The 22,516-nt window shown below is 44.0% G+C and overlaps 1 protein-coding gene across 4 annotated transcripts in view; it reads right to left on the minus strand.

The window, feature by feature from the left end:
- Positions 1–628: 628 nt before the first annotated feature.
- Positions 629–22,516, minus strand: part of SV2A (synaptic vesicle glycoprotein 2A) — a 620,870-nt gene continuing 598,982 nt past the window's right edge. For all 4 annotated transcript variants that reach the window (XM_069950896.1, XM_069950897.1, XM_069950898.1 and 1 more), the window contains one exon: positions 629–913. In XM_069950896.1, coding sequence (XP_069806997.1) covers positions 730–913 — 184 coding nt within the window. In that variant the 3' untranslated portion in view covers positions 629–729. The remainder of the gene's footprint in view (positions 914–22,516) is intronic.

Here is a 22,516-nt window from a genome sequence, read left to right on the forward strand (position 1 = left end):
TTCTGTTGAATCCACTTTCGGCTTTGGCTCAAAAACTGCAATGGCAGTTTAAAACAAAACAAAAGTTCAGGGTATGGGTATGGTCTTTTCAATACCTATGGGTATAAGAAACTTAAGACAAAATATTGTTTTCAACTAGAGCTAAATAGATCATAAATGTCTGCTCTACACAAAGTCTAATGCAGTGCAGTGCAGTACTTCTCAATTTTTGTTTTGAGGATATCCCATATAAAGAACACCTGTGATAATACCTTATGCATTGTGTATAATTATATCACCTGTGAAATACTAAGGATATTCTCAAAACATGACCTGTTGGTGGGCCATGAGGACTGGAATTAAGAAGCATTGGTCTAGTGCATGGGTGTCCAAACTACGGCCCTCCAGCTGTTGCAAAACCACAATTCCCATCATGCCTGGACAGCTAAAGGTTTGGATTTGGCTGTCCAGGCATGATGGGAAATGTAGTATTTCAACAGCTGGAGAGCCGCAGTTTGGAGACCCATGGTCTAACATGTCTAATCCCCATATTGATCACAGAGAAAGAGCTGAAACTTAGAATAGTGCAAATCTGTTAACTCAATAATACATTTTCAATTACATATATGCATATTGTTTTATCGCACATTTCTGGTAAAATAATATCTTAAGGAGGCTTAAACATAGTAACAAAATAAAAAAAGACATTTCACAGTGTCTACTATACTACTTTGTTTCCAATGGCAAATTTCACTGAAGCACCTGGCCTCGTGTTTCTGGCAGTTTAAGGGCTAAAAAGCTACCCAGTGCCAATGCAGCAGAAGCCAGGAGGATGGGTACTGCTTTGGCAACACCCACAAAGGAGGTGAAAATGCTTATCCCCAGGACAGCTGCCAACTTGCAGAGGGCATTCAGGAATCCAAAGGCAGTCGTTCTGCAATTAAACAGAAAATAAAATATATAAGCACAGTATACGATTTTCAAATGATATTCTGAAAATTTTCATATCATGTTTTGGTCTGAAAGAAAGATATGGCACTTCCTAGTGAAGTATATCGAAAGTTCTATAAGCATCTTCCAGATGAGAAAGCAAAACACTTACCTGGTGCATTTAGTTGTGCTATGACTAACCTTATGACAAAGGAACCGCAGCCAGGGCCGTATTTACCATTAGGCACTTAGGCATTGTCCAGTGCCTAGGGCGGCATCCTGTAGGGAACGGCACATACGTGGTAATTTTTTTTTGCCACTTCACAGTTGTTTACAATTGGAGGTGCGGGGAGACAGTAAGCAGTCATGCAGATATAATAAGTATGACTGCACACTGTGTTACAGGAGCAGAGAATTCTGCAATAGACTGATTTCTCTATATGCCTACAGAAGCAGAGACTCCAGTCTGATGCTGGACTCTGCTTCTGTAATCATCTATGTTTGTGCCCTGTAAGGGTGCAGACACGGGGTACAGAGAAGAGAGGCTGCATTAGGCCTTTGATCTAGAAGTTATCTCGAGCACCTAGTTATGTCTTCTCCATTAGATGAGTATGAAGCCTGTACCAAGAAGCATCTAGGGAGACACAGCAGCATGGTGAGGTGAGTAATGTGTTGTTTTTAATAAGATAAAATAATAATAATTATTAATTATTATTATTATTATTATTATTATTATTATTTCATCATGGAAGGAGATTGGAGGGAGGCTTATAACAGGAGGGAATCATCCCTACTGAGGTTGGACAGGAGGGCATCATCACTACTGGGGGAGCACAGGAGGGGATCATCACTACTGGGGGAGCATAGGAGGGGATCATTACTTCTGGGGAGCACAGGAAGGGGGATCATAACTGCTCGGGGAGCACAGAAAGGGATCATCACTACTGGGGAGCTCAGGAAGAGGGATTATCACTACCGGGAAGCACAGGGGGGATTATCACTACTTGTGAGCACAAAAGGGGGGATTATCACTATTTGAGAGCACAAGAAGAGGGATTATCACTACTAGGGAGCACATGTGGGGGATTATCACTAATGGGGAGCACAGGGAGGGAGATTATAACTACTGGTGAGCACAGGAAGAGGGATTATCATTACTGGGGAGCACAGAAGGGAGAACAAAAATGAGCAACTCTGATGAAGATGTCTCTTGTGAGCCACTGGATGTAACTTCACTCATCACTATACGTGTGTAATAATATGTAATGTGTATGGTGGTTTCTATTCAGTTGCAGTACTAGTTGTATTTATCAGTCATGCTCAGGATGTGGTGTTATTATTTTTCCTTTGTGTAGAGGTAATATTCGTGATAATATTTAGTGACTATGGGGTAATATTATGTGATCATTGTGTGTCGTTATTATTTGTTTTTTATATGATGTTGATCTTAGTACAGTGGGCTTTGTTCAGTAGCAGTATGATGGTAATATGTACTGTGATAGTATTTGTTCCCCACTTAACCCTTTTGAAGCCAGTGTCCTACTTGCTGTGCTGAATGTACTGTGCCAGGCCCTGCAAAAATGGGGTTGAGTCACCTAACCCCTTCCTTGCTGGGTCTGCTGCGCTAGAGGCCGCTGCATATGTTTGTGAACTGCAGGTAGGTCAAACACTTCCTTCCTCTGTTCCTGGTGGGGCTCAGTTTGGGACGTAAGTACTTAGTGCCTAGGGCAGCATGGACTCCAAAAACAGGCCTGCAGCCCATGGAGGATCACCAACAGAGACTTCTGAGGTGTAGAGGCAGAGAGGCAGAGTTAACCCTGACCAAGTTAAGAAGTGCTGAAAGGATTCTTCCTTAAAGGGATTATCAGGCACTACAAAAACATGGCCACTTTTCCCCCTACTGTTGTCTCCAGTTCAGGTGCGGTTTGCAATTAAGCTCCATTTACTTCAATGCAACTGAGTTTCAAAACCCCACCCAATCTGGAGACAACAGTAGGGGGAAAGTGGCCATGTTTTTGTAGCACTGGATAACCCCTTTAAGTCGACCGCAGATGAACATATAGCACCAGCTCAGTGAGATTGCACATCCATAGAATATACATAGGACAAACCACACAGTCGGTATCACTACTACAACAGATTTATTGTAATAAAAGCAACGTATTTCGGATAATACCAAGCCTTCCTCAGTGATGTCTTTTGTATACACTGATGTTTCTTTTATACTCACAAAAATCAAGAAAACCACACCTATTTTCAGGTGTGGATACATGTTTGTTTAGTGGCCATGCTCAGTACAAAAACACATTCACTAATAAAAGTATAAAAACCTAACTAAATACTTGATATATTAGTAAAAAAATAAATTAGTTTAGTAAAACCTAATTAGTTTGTATAAAGAAAGGAAAGGACCAGTCCACCCAAAAACTATGTTCACAAAACAGACGTTATTTAGCAACCTGGCCTCCCCTTAGTACAATGACGGCTGTTGGTACATTATTCTAGTTTGGGGTTGCTAATTCAACTTTGTGTGTGTCTTAATTGAAAAGTCCATTGAATTTAATAGTAAATACGGAGAAAGAACGGTGGAAAAAGGAAAACTGTGTGTGAACTACTAATAAAAAAAAGTCCGCTGTTTCCAAAAGACGTCTGAAAATAATGATCATGTTCATTATTTTGATGCCCGCGGCAAAAATGTCTGTTATTCAATACACTGTGTGCATTGGATGTCCGTCTTCCCATTGACTTCAAAGCATTGCCATTGCAGTCAGTTAAATCGCGGCAAAAACTGTGTTATTTTAAATATGAAAATCGGCTGCGCTTTCTCTATTTTTGACGATGTGTGAACATAGCCAAAGACGGGCTTGCCTATTATGAAAAATCTCATCCTTCCAAAACACCATATGTCTTTATGAAGTCCCCTTTAATCAGCTAGATAACATTGCATAAATATTTGTCTAAGATTAAGTGACAGCACATGAATGCACATCGCAATAACGTGGGCGCTGTGTGCTCCTCACAGCAGCCCAATTTCAGCAACTGTGATCCACATTCACAGACAGCAAACAAGGTTAGGAATACACCACATTCACATACAGCAAACAAGATTAAGAATACCCCACAACTGATTATAAGATATATATGTGTGAAATCCTCTTGTTAGGCAACAGCGCTTAATCCGTGTTAATGTACAAGATAACTATAAGGCTATGTTCACACAACGTAAAAAATAGAGAAAAAGTGTCTGCTTTTCCCAATTTAAAATAACGTCCGTTTTTGCCGCGATTTAACTGACTGCAGTGCACTGCAGTGAAGTCAATGGAAAGACGGACGTGCAATGAACACACTGTATTAAATAACGGATGTTATCACTGCGGATGTCAAAATGATGATCATGACTAGAGATGAGCGAGCATGCTTGTCCGAGCTTTGTACTCGATCGAGTATTAGGGTACTCGATGGTGCTTGTTACTCGGATGAATATCTAGCGATACTCAAGACAATCGCATCTTCCTCTTCCTGCATGTTTGGCGGCTTTTTTTCAGCCAATCATCATGCATGAAAGTCTTTGGGAGCTCGTAGCATCACGTGAGAACCCTACATGTCGATAGCAGCGATTAGTTGTCCAGATCAGATGACCTGGACATTTAAGAATCTGGGCTGGCTGTGCTCGCGTCAGACGCAGGCTGGAAGAGATTAGGGAGAGAGCTGCTGTTTGTCAGGGAGAGTGTTAGACACACACAACTATTGATGGGGGGGAAGCTATCAATCACTGCTGAGTAATGTGCGAGGTCTGGGTGGGACACAGATTGCAGAGCGCCCCTATATGGAACATGTGTCCTGGATTCCTGGCAGGGCTGATCCTGGCAGACACTTATGGTATCTCCATGCCTGTCTCAGTGTCCCATAGCCCGTCTATGGAAGAGTGCACGCTCCTCCGCAGCCACATGTCACTTCTTTGAGCGGAGAGCAGCGGAGGAGCATGCTCTCTGCCATTGAGATGCTATGACACTGAGGCGGACGTAATTGCGTGGCGGAGAGTTACGCAGCTGAGAGTTACGTAGCGGAGAGTTACACCTATTACACCTATTTTACATAGGGAACATACCTTTACAGAGGGAACCAGTGAGAAGAGAGACCATAGCTTCCTTGAATGACAACTCTCAGAAAGCCCTACACTTTTATGAAGCTCTCAGGGTAAGGCTATGTTCACATGGCGTAAGAGACCCGTCCGGGTCACGGAAGGGACGGTCTCTGCAAAGATCATCCCGGGCGTTCGGTGATGTGGCCCAAAAAAAAAAATATCTTGTGGCCAGAGGCAGAATCCTGCATGCAACCACAACAGAAGAGAAAGCCAATGTCTACTTGTTCTGTCTATCCACTGTATTTAACTATAATAGCCTATTAGGAGCCTCATGGTTATATAAATAAGTGCAGGAGCAGACTACCTTTTACTTAACCCCTCATGTACTGCAGTGTGTAAGTGACCCAGTGTTCTCTTACATGCTGCAACACAAGAAAAGGGTTAATACACATGACAATTAGCTCTCTCCTTCACTACTGCATAACCCCTGACCTCTGCAGGAGCTCAGAGAACAGAGGTCAGAGGTTATCAGAGTAGTGAGGCAGAGAGCTAATTGTCTTTAGCTAATTAACCCTTTTTTGTGTTGCAGCATTTAAGAGAACACTGGGTCACTTACACACTGCAGAACATAAGCAGAAGGACACAGGAGGCTCTTAACTTCCCTGTGCATCCCTGGGCCCCCTCCCTCCACAGGCCCCATAGCAACCGCCTTTCCTGCCTCTATGGTAGATACGCCACTGAGCCTAGGCTATATTAAACCCCTGGGTATGAAAATATATCCCCTGGGGTATACTGTGGCCTGGGCCAGGGGTGAGAAAACCAGTGAAGTAATAACAGTATGGCCCGGAGAGATATAGCATGGCCTAGACTGTTTTACACCCCCAGGTGTAGGGTTTATCACCAGGGGTATACTGTGGCCTGGTTCGACATACTCTGGTCTAGGCTATGTTACACCCCGGGGTATAGTTTGGTGTAGGCTATTTTACACACCGGGTATAGTTTGACCTAGGCTATTTTATACCCTGGGGTATATTCTGGCCTGGAGGGGTATAGTTTGGCCTAGGCTATTTTATACCCCGGGGTATACTCTGGCCTAGGCTATTTTATACCCCGGGGTATACTCTGGCCTAGGCCATTTTATACCCGGGTATAATCTGGACGGGTATTAATCTGGCCTGCTACACCGGATGGAAACAGGTGTAAATCATGGCAGAAATTTACACCTCCACTGAAGCAGGCGCAGGTCCCACTGAATTTACTAAGACTGGGTTCACGCTACGTTTTTGCGTTCAGTTTTTCGAAAAAATGCATGGAAAAACAGATGCATTTGTGTGAATCTGCTTTGATCCGTTTTTCCATTGACTTCCATTATAAAAAAACCCCAAAAAAACGCATCTGTATTTTTAACGTTCACAAAAACGTGTACGTGTGTACGTTAAAAAAAGATGGGTTCTGAGATGATTGACAGGAAACTTCTAACTGACCTCTTTTCCTGTAGAGCTCGCGGACAGGCAGAGAGCTGTGACTGACAGGAAAGAGGTCGGTTAGAAGTTTCCTGTTAATCATCTCAGAACCCATGAAGAGTGAAGAATTAATTCACATTCAGGCTATGTTCACACTATGTATGTGTGCGGCTGTATTTTTTATGCGGCTGGAAATGTGCGGCTGAAACTATGGCCGTGGGAAAAAATAGACATGCGGCTGAAAACATACGGTCATTTACTTGGAAATCTGGTTCAACTAAAAATAACAAATAAAATCTTTAGAAAGTGATGCAAACACCTCTGGAATGCATCTGGGAAAGCAGGGAAACAGTTTACATGAATTGCTATTACCGGGGTTTGCGATCCTCTGCAGTAATGCCGATGCCACTCATGGTTAATATATTTAATTAATAAAACATATTTTCGTTGTAATAAAGTCCCTTTCATTGTTCAATAATTAAATTTAAAGGAATCCATAATTTTGAAATTAAATATACTGTTAAAATAAATATATATATATATATATATATATATATAAATAAATGTATATTTATATATATATATTTATTTTTTGACAGTATATTTAATTGCACAATGATGGATTCGTTTAAATTAAATTATTGAACAACGAAACTGATTTTATTACAACGAAAATGTGTTTTATTAATTAAATATTAATTAGTACAGGAAGCTCCAGTAAGCCGTTAATTCATATTGCCGGCAATAGAGCATTCTGTACTAATCATCACTTTACTTTAATTATAGTGCTTGAAAAGCACTATATTGTAATCCGTATTCTTCTTCCGTTTCTTCTTCTTCTTCTTCTTCCAGCCATTTTTCTGCGCGTAATACAGCCCGAACCGCTTTGTGCACACACTCCATTCAAACTGCGTTTCGAAGCCCTCGGCGGTGTGTGGTGTGCTATTTTTCGTTTCGATCGGATTTGTCGTTTTTAAGAAATTTACGTTTAAAGACCCCGAATTTCCCATAGAAAATAATGGCCCATTGCAAATAAAGGCCACACTCTAACTGCTGACAGCCAATCACGGCACATATGCAAATAGCTGAAATATAGCAGCCAATAGGAACTCTAAGGTCTCGTCATGCAATGTATCACACCATCCACAGTCACATGTCCACTATTGGCCAATAGAAGATGTAATATATGGAAGGTCCTTAACGATTTTGTCTCACTGACATGAGTAAGATTGTCATGGTAACCGAGCAATGATCTTTACCATTATAAGTACTCAGATCGCTCTTAAAGGGACCCAGGTCGCCCTTAACCCCTTAAGGACAGAGCCAATTTCGATTTTTGCGTTTTAGTTTTTTCCTCCTTGTGCTTAAAAGGCCATAGCACTTGCATTTTTCCACCTAGAGACCCACATGAGCCCTTATTTTTTGCGTCACTAATTGCACTACAATACTTTGCAATGACAGGCTGAATTTTTGCATAAAGTACACTGCAAAACCAGAAAAAAATTCAAAGTGTGGTGAAATTGAAAAAAAAAAGCATTTTGTTCATTTGGGAGAAACGTGTTTTTACGCCATTCGCCCTGGGGTAAAACTGACTTGTTATGTATGTTCCTCAAGTCGTTACGATTAAAACGATATGTAACATGTATAACTTATATTGTATCTGATGGCCTGTAAAAAATTTAAACCATTGTCAACAAATATACGTCACTTAAAATCGCTCCATTCCCAGGCTTATAGCGCTTTTATCCTTTGGTCTATGGGGCTGTGTGAGGTGTCATTTTTTGCACCATGATGTGTTCTTTCTATTGGTACCTTGATTGTGCATGTATGACTTTTTGATCGCTTTTTATTACAATTTTTCTGGATTTGATGCGACCAAAAATGCGCAATTTTGCACTTTGGGATTTTTTTGCGCTGACGCCATTTACCGTGCGAGATCAGGAATGTGATTAATTAATAGTTCGGGCGATTACGCACGCGGCGATAGCAAACATGTATTTATTTATTTATTTACTTTTATTTATAACCTGGGAAAAGGGGGGTGATTCAGACTTTTATTAGGGGAGGGGGCTTTTTACTGTTAACAACATTTTTTTTTTTACTTTTACACTTACACTAGAAGCCCCCCTAGGGGACTTCTAGTATAAGTGCTTTGATCTCTCATAGAGATCTCTGCAGCATAGATATGCTGCAGAGATCCATGAGATAGGCACTCGTTTACTTCCGGCTGCTGCAGCCGGAAGTAAACGAGTGCCGAGCCAAGGACGGCGCCATCTTGGAGCGGTCCCCGGCCGGCTTCAGAAACGGAGATCGCTCCTCCGGGATAACATCCCGGGGGAGTGATCTCCGCCACTAGACACCAGGGAACAGCTGAATCCGGTAATCGGATGCAGCTGTCATGTTTGACAGCTGCATCTGATTACTGTATTAGCGGGCACGGCGATCGGACCGTGCCCTCTAATACCTACGGTCCCGGGCTACAAGTGGCACCCGGGACCGCCGCGGTTCAGAGCGGGGGCACCGCGCGGCCCCGCTCTGAACGTCCTTACCGGCATCAGGGCGTAAGTATACGCCCGATGTCATTAAGGGGTTAAAGGAATGCAAGTCGCTCTTAAAGGGACCCAAGTCTCTCTTAAAGGGACGGGAGCCATGTCGCTCTTAAAGGGACCCAAGTCGCTCTTAAAGTGGCGGGACCCAAGTCGCTCTTAAAGGGACGGGACCCAAGTCGCTCTTAAAAAGTCCTATGTAGCTCTTAAAGGGATCCAAGTCGCTCTTAAAGAAACGAGACCCAAGTTGCTCTTAAATGGACGGGACGCATGTTGCTCTTAAAAGGGACCCATGTTGCTAGGGCGATCTGGGTCCTTATAAGAGCGGCCCGGGTCCCTTTAAGAGTGACCTGGGTCCCTTTTAAGAGCGACCTGGGTCCTTTTAAGAGCAAAATAAGTCCCTTCAAGAGCAAAATATGTCCCTTAAAGAGCGACCTGGGTCCCTTTAAGAGCAAAATTGGTCCCTTTAAGAGCAAAATTGGTCCCTTTAAGAGTGAAATTGGTCCCTTTTAGAGCGACCTGGGTCCCTTTAAGAGAGAAATATGTCCCTTAGAGCGAAATATGTCCCTTTAAGAGCGACCTTGGTCCCTTTAAGAGCGAAATATGTCCCTTTAAGAGCAAAATGGGTCCTTTTAAGAGCAACCTGGGTCCCTTTAAGAGCAACCTGGGTCCCTTTAAGAGCGAAAAGGGTCCCTTTAAGAGCGAAATGGGTCCCTTTAAGAGCGACCTGGGTCCCTTTAAGAGTGACCTGGGTCCCTTTAAGAGCGAAATGGGCCCCTTTAAGAGTGAAATGGGTCCCTTTTAGAGCGACCTGGGTCCCTTTAGGAGCAAAATATGTCCCTTTAAGAGCGAAATATATCCCTTTAAGAGCAAAATGCGTCCCTTTAAGAGCGACCTGGGTCCCTTTAAGAGCAAAATGGGTCCCTTTACGCGTGAAATTGGTCCCTTTAAGAGTGAAATTAGTCCCTTTAAGAGCGACCTGGGTCCCTTTAAGAGCGACCTGGGTCCCTTTAAGAGCGAAATATGTCCCTTTAAGAGCAAAATTGGTCCCTTTAAGAGTGAAATTGGTCCATTTAAGAGCGACCTGGGTCCCTTAAAGAGTGAAATATGTCCCATCAAGAGCGAACTGGGTCCCTTTTAAGAGCGAAATATGTCCCTTTAAGAGCAAAATGGGTCCCTTTAAGAGCCACCTGGGTCCCTTTAAGAGCGATTTGGGTCCCTTTAAGAGCAAAATGGGTCCCTTTAAGAGCGATTTGGGTCCCTTTAAGAGCAAAATGGGTCCCTTTAAGAGCGAAATGGGTCCCTTTAAGAGCGAAATGGGCCCCTTTAAGAGCAAAATATGTCCCTTTAAGAGCTAAATATGTCCCTTTAAGAGCAAAATATATCCGTTTAAGAGCGAATCGGGTCCCTTTAAGAGCAAAATGGGTCCCTTTAAGAGCGACCTGGGTCCCTTTAAGCGTGAAATTTGTCCCTTTAAGAGCGACCTGGGTCCCTTTAAAAGCGAAATATGTCCCTTTAAGAGTTAAATGGGTCCCTTTAAGAGCGACCTGGGTCCCTTTAAGAGCAAAATATGTCCCTTTAAGATCAAAATGGGTCCCTTTAAGAGCAAAATGGGTCCCTTTAAAAGTGAAATTGGTCCCTTTAAGAGCGACCTGGGTCCCTTTAAGAGCGAAATAGGTCCATTTAAGAGCGAAATTGGTCCCTTTAAGAGCAAAATTGGTCCCTTTAAGAGCGACCTGGGTCCCTTTAAGAGCGAAATATGTCCCTTCAATAGCGAAATTTGTCCCTTTAAGAGCGACCTGGGTCCCTTTAAGAGCGAAATGGGTCCCTTTAAGAGCGACTTGGTTCCCTTTAAGAGCGACCTTGGTCCCTTAAAGAGCGAAATGGGTCCCTTTAAGAGCAAAATGGGTCCCTTTAAGAGCGACCTGGGTCCCTTTAAGAGCAAAATATGTCCCTTTAAGAGCAAAATGGGTCCTTTTAAGAGCGACCTGGGTCCCTTTAAGAGCTAAATGGGTCCCTTTAAGAGCGAAATTGGTCCCTTTAAGAGCAAAATGGGTCCCTTTAAAAGCGACCTGGGTCCCTTTAAGAGCGAAATATGTCCCTTTAAGAGCAAAATGGGTCCTTTTAAGAGCGATCTGGGTCCCTTTAAGAGCGAAATGGGTCCCTTTAAGAGCGAAATTGGTCCCTTTAAGAGCGACCTGGGTCCCTTTAAGAGCGAAATATGTCCCTTCAAGAGCGAAATATGTCCCTTTAAGAGCGACCTGGGTCCCTTTAAGAGCGACTTGGGTCCCTTTAAGAGCGAAATTGGTCCCTTTAAGAGCGACCTGGGTCCCTTTAAGAGCAAAATATGTCCCTTTAAGAGTGAAATATGTCCCTTTAAGAGTGAAATATGTCCCTTTAAGAGCAAAATATGTCCCTTTAAGAGCGAAATATGTCCCTTTAAGAGCAAAATGGGTCCTTTGAAGAGCGACCTGGGTCCCTTTAAGAGTGAAATGGGTCCCTTTAAACGTGAAATTGGTCTTTTCAAGAGTGAAATTGGTCCCTTTAAGAGCGAACTGGGTCCCTTTAAGAGCGAAATGGGTCCCTTTAAGAGCGAAATGGGTCCCTTTAAGAGCGAAATGGGTCCCTTTAAGAGCGCCCAGGGTCCCTTTAAGAGCGTCCAGGGTCCCTTTAAGAGCGACCTGGGTCCCTTTAAGAGCGAAATATGTCCCTTTAAGAGCGAAATGGGTCCCTTTAACCCCTTAACGACATCAGGAGTAAACTTACGCCCTCGCGCCCTGGTACTTGGCGCATCAGGGCGTAAATTTACGCCCGATGTTTCCCCGATCGCTGCGTGTTCACACACAGCGGTCGGGGAAGATGGCCTGCTATAAATCATAGCAGGCCATCTTAGCTTCACGGCACGGGGGGTGGTTAACACCCCCCGTGCTTACGATCGCCGCTATAGGCTGATCAATTCAGATCAGCCAATAGCGGCGATCGGAACCTTTCCGGGTCATCGGCGACCCGATGACCCGGAAAAAAATGGAGGTCGGTGCTGTCCGAGGACGGCACCGACCGCCATTACTGTAAAAAGTAATGGTGATCGCCGTGCCACCGGCCCGATCGCAGTGAACGGCCGGCCGGCCGTTCACGGCGATCGGGCCGGTGGCACGGCGATAAGAGTCCCACAAAATAGTAAATACCTGCCCTGGACCCCTCAGCTAGGTAGCCGAGGGGTCCAGAGCAGGTATTTGTACATTACTCACCTGTCCCGGGCTCCTGATCGGCGTCTTCCGGGTTCGCGGCATCCTCGTCTTCGTTCGGGTCTTCGGCTTCTTCCGTGACGTCACTTTCGGCTTCTCTCGGCTATTTTCGGCTCCAGCGTCGGCTCTTTCCGTATTTTGCGCTCTGCTGCCCTCTAGCGGCTGATATGTGTAATACACTTATCAGCAGCTACAGGGATGTTCAGAATGTAGAAATTATTATTTATTTTTTTTTCAAATTTTTTTTTTTCTATTTTACGCACCCTATCGCCGCTGAGTGTTGATCAGCATCGCACGAAAGTGCGCTGCTAATCAGCAACTCCTCCTTTTTGGCGTAGGGTGTTTTTTTTCTATATTCTACTGCCACAGTCTGCTAATAAGTGCCGCACATAAGTGCGGCATTTATCAGCAACTCCTTTGTTGGCGTAGGTTTTTTTTTTATACTTACTGTAAAAAAACACGTAAAAAACACTACATTACACCACACTACATTGAATAAAGTTTGACACTACACCACTACATACCCCATATACCAATCCCCATATAAAGATGGCCCCCAGGGTGTTTTCGGTGTCAGAGGGATACGTTATTATTGCCCCCGACCCCGAAACAGCCAGTGAGGATGAATGGGGGGATCCTTCTTTCCTCCATTCATCCTCATCATCCTCATCATCCAGTGACGTATCTGGGGGTAGCGTAGCGTACGCTGCCCCCCAGACACGTCTTTTCCGCCAGTACCGTCCCAATAAGAGATGACGGTATGGTGTGAAATTCTACACACTCTGTGACAGTACCTCAGGGTACACTTACAGATTTCGGGTACGTGCACACTGCGGAATGGCGAAGGATAACCCTTTGTGCATTCCGCAGCTGGCACCCGCCGGCAGACTGATGGAGGCGCATGTCTCTACCCGTGTCATAGACTCCATTCTATACACGGGCGGATTTCATCGTCCATCCAAAGAATGAACACGTTGGACGGAGAGCGGAATCCGCCCGTGCATAGAATGGAGTCTATGACACGGATGGAGACGTGCGCCTGCATCAGTCCGCCGGTGGGTGCCAGCTGTGGAATGCACGAAGGGTTATCTGTCACGATTCCGCAGTGTGCATGTACCCTTAGAGTGTATGTAGGAAGGGACACCCGAATGCAGCCCCCAGATGCCCCCTCCCCCCCCCCCCATCCTCGGAACAAGTGGGAAGATCGTCCGGGAACTGATCCTCCCACTGCTGGATAAAGGTCACCACCTGTACGGGGATAACTTTTATACCAGCACCCCCTCTTCTGGTCCCTCGCTGCCCGAGCTACTGTAGCTTGCGGCACGATCCGAACATATCAGAAGTAGTAATAGCGCCCTAATATTTAGCAGCCATATAGCGGACCCAGCGCTTCTGGATATGAGGGACCCCGTATCGCACCAGGGCAACATTTTCCAGGTGACGTCCCCCACACTGGAAAACAGGAGACCCCAGAAGAAGTGCAGAGTGTGGCGTAACAGGGGGATCAGGAAGGACGCCATTTTCCCGTGTGACACCTGTCCTGATCCCCCCGGCCTCTGCATACTGGATCGCTTCAAGGCGCACCACACGTCATCGGGGTTCTACATTATCTAAATTCTGTCCCTTATTCCTATTTCAGGGGTCACTTTGATCCGGGGATTATTCTGATCGCCATTATGGAGTCGGGAAGGAATTTTTCCCCTGTGATGAGGCTATTGTCGTCTGCCTTACGAGGGTTTTTTTTTTGCCTTCCTCTGGATCAACACAGGTTGAATTTGATGGACACCTGTCATTTCCAACCTTATAAACCAATAATTAGCCTAATACCCCCAAATAAATTTGAATTGTCCCTTTTCCCCAGCTAAGTAGGTATGGCCGCCATTCCCATTAGAGGATGCCATGATGCAATTACAAAGCCTCTGTGCGGCCAGGACAGTAGAAACCCCCCACAAGTGACCCCATTCTGGAAACTACACCCCATAAGGAATCTAAGAAGGGGGGCAGCGGGGATATGGCCCCCTGGTGACGGCCACATTTGGGACGTGAAAATGAAAAAAATTGTATTTTTTATTTTCTCGGCACATGTTCTACGTAAGTGCCCGTCACCAGTGGGGTCTATATGCTCACTGCACCCCTTGTTAGATTCCTTATGGGGTGTAGTTTCCAGAATGGGGTCACTTGTCGGGGGTTTCTACTGTCCTGGCAGCACAGGAGCTTTGTAATTGCGACATGGCCTCCATCCTCCATTCCAGCCTCTAAATGGCGCTCTGCCCCTTTGGTGGCTTGCCCTGTGCCCATATGGCACATTATGCCCACATGTGGGGTATTTTCGTACTCAGGGGACACAACCCTACACGTTTTGTGTTCATTTTCTTTTTTAACCCCTTGTGGAAATGGAAAAAAATCAAGGCTAGACCAACATTTAGTGTAATTTTTGTAAAATTTTATACTCTAAATCATTAATCTTGTCATGTTTTTTCATTTTCACAAGGGGTTAAAAGATAAAAAAAACATTTAATGTGTAGAGCAATTTCCCCTGAGTACGGAAATACCCCACATGTGGACATAAAGCGCCATGCGGGTGCAGGGAAAGCCTCCGAAGGGAAGAAGCGCCATTTGGTTTTTGAAGGCTGGATTTGGATGGAATGGATTTCGAGGGGCCATGTTGCATTCAAAATGCCCCTGTGTTGCCAAGACAGTTGAAACCCCCCACAAGTGACCCCATTATGGAAACTGCACCCCTCAAGGAATGTAACAAGGGGTGTAGTGAGCATATGGACCCCACTGGTGACGGACACAAATGTGGAACAATGTGGCGTGAAAATGAAATATTACATTTTTTACACTATAATGTTGGTTTAGCCTTGAATATATCATTTTCACAAGGGGTTAAAAGAGGAGAAAAAAAACAAAATGTGTAGCGCAATTTCCCCCGAGTCCGTAAATACCCCACATGTGGACATAAAGCACCATGCGGGTGCAGGGTAAGCCTCCGAAGGGAAGGAGCACCATTTCGTTTTTGAAGGCTGGATTTGGATGGAATGGATTTTGAGGGGCCATGTTGCATTCAAAAGGCCTCTGTGTTGCCAAGACAGTTGAAACCCCCCACAAGTGACCCCATTATGGAAACTACACCCCTCAGGGAATGTAACAAGGGGTGTAGTGAGCATATGGACCCCACTGGTGACGGGCACAAATGTGGAACAATGTGGCGTGAAAATGAAATATTACATTTTTTACACTATAATGTTGGTTTAGCCTTGAATTTATCATTTTCACAAGGGGTTAAAAGAGAAAAAAACACACAATATGTGTAGAGCAATTTCCCCCGAGTCCGTAAATACCCCACATGTGGACATAAAGCGCCATGTGGGCGCAGGGCAAGCCTCCGAAGGGAAGGAGCGCCATTTGGATTTTGGAGGTTGGATTTGGCTAGAATGGATGATGAACGCCATGTCGCATTTACAGAGCCCTCGTGCTGCCAAAACACTGGAAACCCCCCACAAGTGACCCCATTCTGGAAACTGCACCCCTCAAGGAATCTAACAAGGGGTGCAGTGAGGATATGGACCCCTTGATGACGGGCACATTTGTGCCATGAAAGTGAAAAAATGAAATTTTTCCCTTTCACGTCACATTGTTCCACATTTGTGCCCGTCACCAGTGGGGTCCATATGCTCACTGCACCCCTTGTTAGATTCCTTGAGGGGTGTAGTTTCCAGAATGGAGTCACTTGTGGGGGGTTTCCAGTGTCTTTGCAGCACGAGGGCTCTGTAAATGCGACATGGCCCTTGAAATCCTTTTCAGTGAAATTCAGCTTCCAAAAGCCAATTGGCGCTCCTTCCCTTTGGAGGCTCGTCCTGCGCCCCCTTGGCACTCTATCGCCACATGTGGGGTATTTCTGTACTCGGGAGAAACTGTGCTACACATTTTTTGTCTTTTTTTGCCTCTTATCCCTTTAAGAAAATGAAAAATTGAAGGCTAGAACAACGTTTTAGTGTAAAAAATAAATTTTTCTTTTTTCACGCCATATTGTTTGGAAAATCTGTGAAGCACCTGTGGGGTCCAGATGCTCACCGCACCCCTTGTTACATTCCTTGAGGGGTGTAGTTTTCTAAATGGTGTCCCTTTAGGGGTGTTTTTTAGGTTTTGACACCCCAGAGCCTCTGCCAACCTGAAGTGGTACAGTCAAAAATGACCAAATATAACGGAGGCGTTGAAATTCACTAGGCGCTCCCTTATATCTGAGGCTTGTGGTTGCGTCAAATAGCGCAATAGGGCCACATATGGGGTATTTCTATAAACTGCAGAAACGGGGCAATAATTATTGGGGTGCATTTCTCTGGTAATAGGTTTATAATTATGAAAAATATTGGATTACAATAAAATCTCTGCACAGAAAATTAAAATTTTCAAATTCCTTACACACTTAGCTTTTATTTCTGTGACTCCCCTAAAGGGTTAAAACACTTTCTGGATGTGCTTTTGCAGAGTTTGGGGGGTGCAGTTTCTGAAATGGGGTGCTTTGTGGGGCTTTCTAACATACAGGCCCCTCAAATACACTTGGGGGCTGGGTTCACACTACGTATATTTCAGGCAGTATTTGGTCCTCAAGTCAGGTCCTCATAGCAACCAAAACCAGGAGTGGATTGAAAACACAGAAAGGATCTGTTCACACAATGTTGAAATTGAGTGGATGGCCGTCATATAACGGTAAATAACTGCAATTATTTCAATATAACAGACGTTGTTTTAAAATAACAGCAAATATTTGCCATTAAATGACGGCCATCCACTCAATTACAACATTATGTGAACATAGCCTTTCTGTGTTTTCAATCCACTCCTTGTTTTGGTTGCTATACAGCCTCACAAATACAGCCTCAAATATACATAGTGTGAACCCAGCCTAAATCTGAAAAGGTCCCTAAAAATATCTGATTTTGAAATTTTACTGAAAATTTGGAAATTTGCTGCTAATGTTTTAAGCTTCCTATCGTCTAAAAAAAATGAAAGATAGTTTAATAAATGCCGCCAACATAAAGTAGACATGTTGCTAATGCTATTTAATATATAATTTATGTGGTATAACCACTTTCTGTATACGCAAAGAAGTTTCAAAGTTGGAAAAATGCATTTTTTCAAATTTTTTCACATTATTTGGGTTTTTTTCATAAAGATTTGTTATGAGTATCGACTCCAATTTACCAGAAATGTAAAGTACAATATGTCACGAGAAAACAATCTCAGAATCAGCCGGATAGGTAAAAGCATCCCGAAGTTATTAATGACTAAAGTGACACTGGTCATATTCATAAAATTTGTCTCTGTCATTAAGGCCATTTCAGGCTCTGTCCTTAAGGGGTTAAGAGCGAAATAGGTCCCTTTAAGAGCGAAATAAGTCCCTTTAAGAGCGACCTGGGGCCCTTTAAAAGTGACCTGGGTCCCTCTAAGAGCGACCTGGGGCCCTTTAAGAGCGAAATATGTCCCTTTAAGAGTGACCTGGGTCCTCTTAGAGCGTCCTGGGGCTCTTTAAGAGCAAAATATGTACATTTAAGAGCTAAATGTGTACCTTTAAGAGCAAAATGGGTCCCTTTAAGTGCGACCTGGTTCCCTTTAAGAGCCACCTGGTTCCCTTTAAGAGCCACTTGGGTCCCTTTAAGTGCAACGGGGGCCCTTTAAGAGCTACCTGGGTCCCTTTTAGAGTGAAATGGGTCTCATTAAGAGCGACCTGGGTCCCTTTAAGAGCGACCTGGGTACCTTTAAGAGCGACCTGGGTCCCTTTAAGAGCGACCTAGGTACCTTTAAGAGCGACCTGGGTACCTTTAAGAGCGACCTGGGTTCCGTTAAGAGTGACCTGGGTCCCTTTAAGAGCGTAGGGACCCATGTTGCTCTTAAAGCGACCCAGGTCGCTCCTAAAGGGACCCATGTCGCTCTTAAAGGGACGGGAACCAAGTTGCTCTTAAAGGGATGGGACCCAAGTCGCTCTTAAAGGGACGGCACCCAGGATTAAAGTTAAATGGAAGTCACTGGTAAAGGGGCGCTCTTTTCAAGCACTATGTATTTCCCTGGAAATGCAAATCTAGTTAAAACATCAAATGTTTCTTCTAATTATGTTATCACAATAGCATTATTAGAATAAACATTTAGAATTATATGTGCGCTCAGCTGATTGGCTGATCAGCTGAGCGCACATATAAAGAGCCGCAAGATGCTGCATACTGTAAGGAGCACAACACCGCTCACAATGATGGGTGTTGTGCTCCTGTTTGTGTGTTTTTTGTGTGTTTCTCCCTTTTTGTTTTTCAGATATCGGTATCATGTGGATTACGTCGGATTACGTGGACTACGTCGATGACCAGCGGTTTTTTTGGTGTTTTTTTTTAATAAAATGGTCAATGAGGAGTGTGGGGGTGTTTTTATTTGAATAAAAAAAAATTCACTTGTGTGTTGTCTTTATTTCTTTACTTTATAGACTTAGTAGTGGAAGCTGTCTAATAGACGAAATCCATTACTAAGTCGGGGCCTAGTGTTAGCCGGTATAAAATGGCTAACACTAACCCCCCATTATTACCCCAGTACCCAATGCCACCAGGGGTACTGGGAAGAGCCGGGTGCCAGTGGTCCCGGAGAGTCAAAATTGGCGCTCCTGGACCGGCCGGCAGCAGGCTGGTAAGATTTAGGCTGGGGAGGGCCTAAACCAATGGCTCTTTCCACCCTGGTGTTACCAGGCTGCTGTCATTTGGTTTTTAACCCGGCTGGTTATAAAAATAGGGGGGATCCTATGCGTTTTTTTTAAAATAAATAAATAATAAAAAAAACGCATAGGGTCCCCCCTATTTTTATAACCAGCCGGGTTAAAAACCAAGCGACAGCAGCCTGGTAACACCAGGGTGGGAAGAGCCATTGTTTTAGGCCCTCCCCAGCCTAAATCTTACCAGCCTGCTGCCGCCCGGTCCAGGAGCGCCAATTTTGACGCTCCGGGACCACTGGCACCCGGCTCTTCCCAGTACCCCTGGTGGCATTGGGTACTGGGGTAATAATGGGGGGTTAGTGTTAGCCATTTTATACCGGCTAACACTAGGCCCTGACTTTGTAATGGATTCCGTCTATTAGACGGCTTCCACTACTAAGTCTATAAAGTAAAGAAATAAAGACAACACACAAGTGAAAAAATTTTTTTATTCAAATAAAAACACCCCTACACCCCTCATTGACCATTTTATTAAAAAAAAAACACCAAACAACCGCTGGTCATCGACCTAGTCCACGGAATCCGACATAATCCACAGGATACCGATATCTGAAAAACAAAAAGGGAGAAACACACAAAAAACACACAAACAGGAGCACAACACCCATCATTGTGAGCGGTGTTGTGCTCCTTACAGTATGCAGCATCTTTACAGATCGCTGCTTACAGTCTGGCCCCCAAGGGGTTAAGGGAGGATGTATTGCATCCCCCTTAACCCCTTGGGGGCCAGACTGATGTCAGACTGCACCCATCCCAGCAAGGAAGGGGTTAAGTGACCCCCCTTCCTTGCTGGGAGGGGTGCAGTGCAGGGGAGGGGGTGAGGAGAGCTCTATACTGACCCCGATGTGTCCTCTTCGCTGGTCCGCAGCACAATGAAGTCACTGTGCTGCGGACCCGCTAACTATATGTGCGCTCAGCCGATCAGCCAATCAGCTGAGCGCACATATAATTCTAAATGTTTCTTCTAATAATGCTATTGTGATAACATAATTAGAAGAAACATTTGATGTTTTAATTAAAGTAAAGTGATGATTAGTACAGAATGCTCTATTGCCGGCAATATGAATTAACGGCTTACTGGAGCTTCCTGTACTAATTAATATTTAATTAATAAAACACATTTTCGTTGTAATAAAATCAGTTTCGTTGTTCAATAATTTAATTTAAACAAATCCATCATTGTGCAATTAAATATACTGTCAAAAAATAAATATATATATATATATAAATATACATTTATATATATATATATATATATATTTATTTTAACAGTATATTTAATTGCACAATGATGGATTCGTTAGAATTAAATTATTGAACAACGAAAGGGACTTTATTACAAAGAAAATGTGTTTTATTAATTTAATATATTAACTATTAGAGGCATCGGCATTCGGCATCATTGCCGGCTATTTTTTAAGTACTCCGTACGGACCGCCTGTCAATTCAAATACGCATTTCCAGCCGCAAACAATGGTCTTGTTCATTTTTTATGGGTCCGTTTACGATAGGGCCGTAGATTCATACATAGTGTGCACTGTGCAGCCGTTATCTTATACTTTCCAGCGTACGCATGAACCGGAAAATTTCCGGCCGATGATTTACCGCCCGCAATACAGCCGCACAGATACATAGTGTGAACCTAGCCATAAGGCGCATCGGACTATAAGAACCACTTTCGATTTCTTCGAAAATTATAGGATTTTATGTGCGCCTTATAGTCCGATGCGCCTTTTATGTGAATTAATTCTTCACTTGAGTTAGGGTAAGTTCAAACTGAGTAAATCAGGCGAAACTCTCCACCACGGAATCCCGCCTGCCTCAATGTGCCATAGCCTGTCAATGCTGCGCTAAGCCTTACAATTCGGTGTGCCTTATAACTGGGTGCACCTTATCAACCCGTGCGCCTTATACAGTATATGAACCTAGACATTTTAGCAGGCGCTCTTTGGTAATGCGCCTTATAATCCGGTGCGCCTTATAGTCCGAAAAATACAGTAGTTCCCGGCTCTCTGCTTGTTTTATGCACCAAAATAAAAGACTTTGGGGGAGATTTATCAAACTGGTGTAAAGTAGAATTGTCTTAGTTGGCCCTAGGAACCAATCAGATTTCACTATTCATTCCTCACAGACTCTTTGAAAAATGAAAGGTGGAATCTGATTGGTTGCTGGGGGCAACTAAGCCAATTCTACTTTACACCAGTTTGATAAATCTTCCCCTATGTTTCAGCAGCTAATAGTTCTACTGAAGACACGGAACACATGGTAAGGGAGCCTTTTGGCATCTCCTGGGTGCTGCTAGTAGCATTGCCAGGAAAATCTAAGTGATTGGTTTGCTTTATCTTTTACAAGTTTATGGCACTACACAGTCTTCCAGAGGAATGAAAATCCGCTTAAAGATTGGAGTGCCATAGACTGTAATAGAAATCAGTATCTCAACAGATTTCACCATGAAACTTGCAGCATGAAATCTACTGCACATGTGGTATGTGTGGATGTACACTTATAAACCTATGATAAGTTAGAACGAACCAGATGATGTTCTGGTTTGCTCCAACTTACTGTAAGTTCTCTCATCTCTCAAATACAGACAAATCAAAAAATGTGTACTTACATAAATTTATAATATATAAGCTCGCTCTCACTCTTTCTCTCTCTCTCTCTCTCTATATATATATATATATATATATATATATATATATTTATTTTAGTATACTACACAGTATGGACATCACACATACATAGAGCATAAACAGCACACTATACATACCATAGAACATCACACATACATAGAGCATAAACAGCACACTATACATACCATAGGACATCACACATACCATTGCACATTGTACTTTTTACACACAAATACAGTGGACTTACTTTTTGTAGCTAGGTGCAGTCTATAAAGGGTTAAATCATCAGGCAGAGGTCAGACTGATGGTCTCACTTGCCAACTAAGCCTTGGCAACTAAGAGAAAAGCATTTTGGGAAGTTTCTTAAGGTGGCCACAGCAATTATGGGCAGAGAGATAATCCCCAGTCCAGACCTAAAGCCATTACAGCTGCCCCCCCCCGACTCACATAGTGGCCCGGACACAGCACGGCTGATTCCCCACAGTGACAACCTCTTCCTGCCCCCAGCTCAACTGTTATAGAGGGCAGGACTTACACAGATGCTTCTCTTCTGCTGTGGCCGGGTCGGTGGTGGATCCGTTCCCACACAGGATGCCTGTGTGCCGGGTCATTAGCAGAGCCTCAGGGGAATGGCAGGAAGTCCATGCTGCCTCCTTTCTCCTCTTCCCTGCAGTCACAGGCAACAAAAAGAGCCTCCCAGGGTGTGTGCTGACTGCTGAGTGTGGGGGCGCAGTGAGGTCTGGGGGCGCAGGACACAATATCACTGCTGCTGAGAGAGATTTAAGGGGAGCGCCCCCTAGCTGTCAACACCCCGTGCTGTTGCCTATTCTGCACGGTGCTAGAAATGGCCCTGCTTTGAACCACCCCTCCATCCCTCCTCCC

Source organism: Dendropsophus ebraccatus, chromosome 13, assembly GCF_027789765.1.
Source record: "Dendropsophus ebraccatus isolate aDenEbr1 chromosome 13, aDenEbr1.pat, whole genome shotgun sequence".
NCBI classification, from domain to species: Eukaryota; Metazoa; Chordata; class Amphibia; order Anura; family Hylidae; genus Dendropsophus; species Dendropsophus ebraccatus.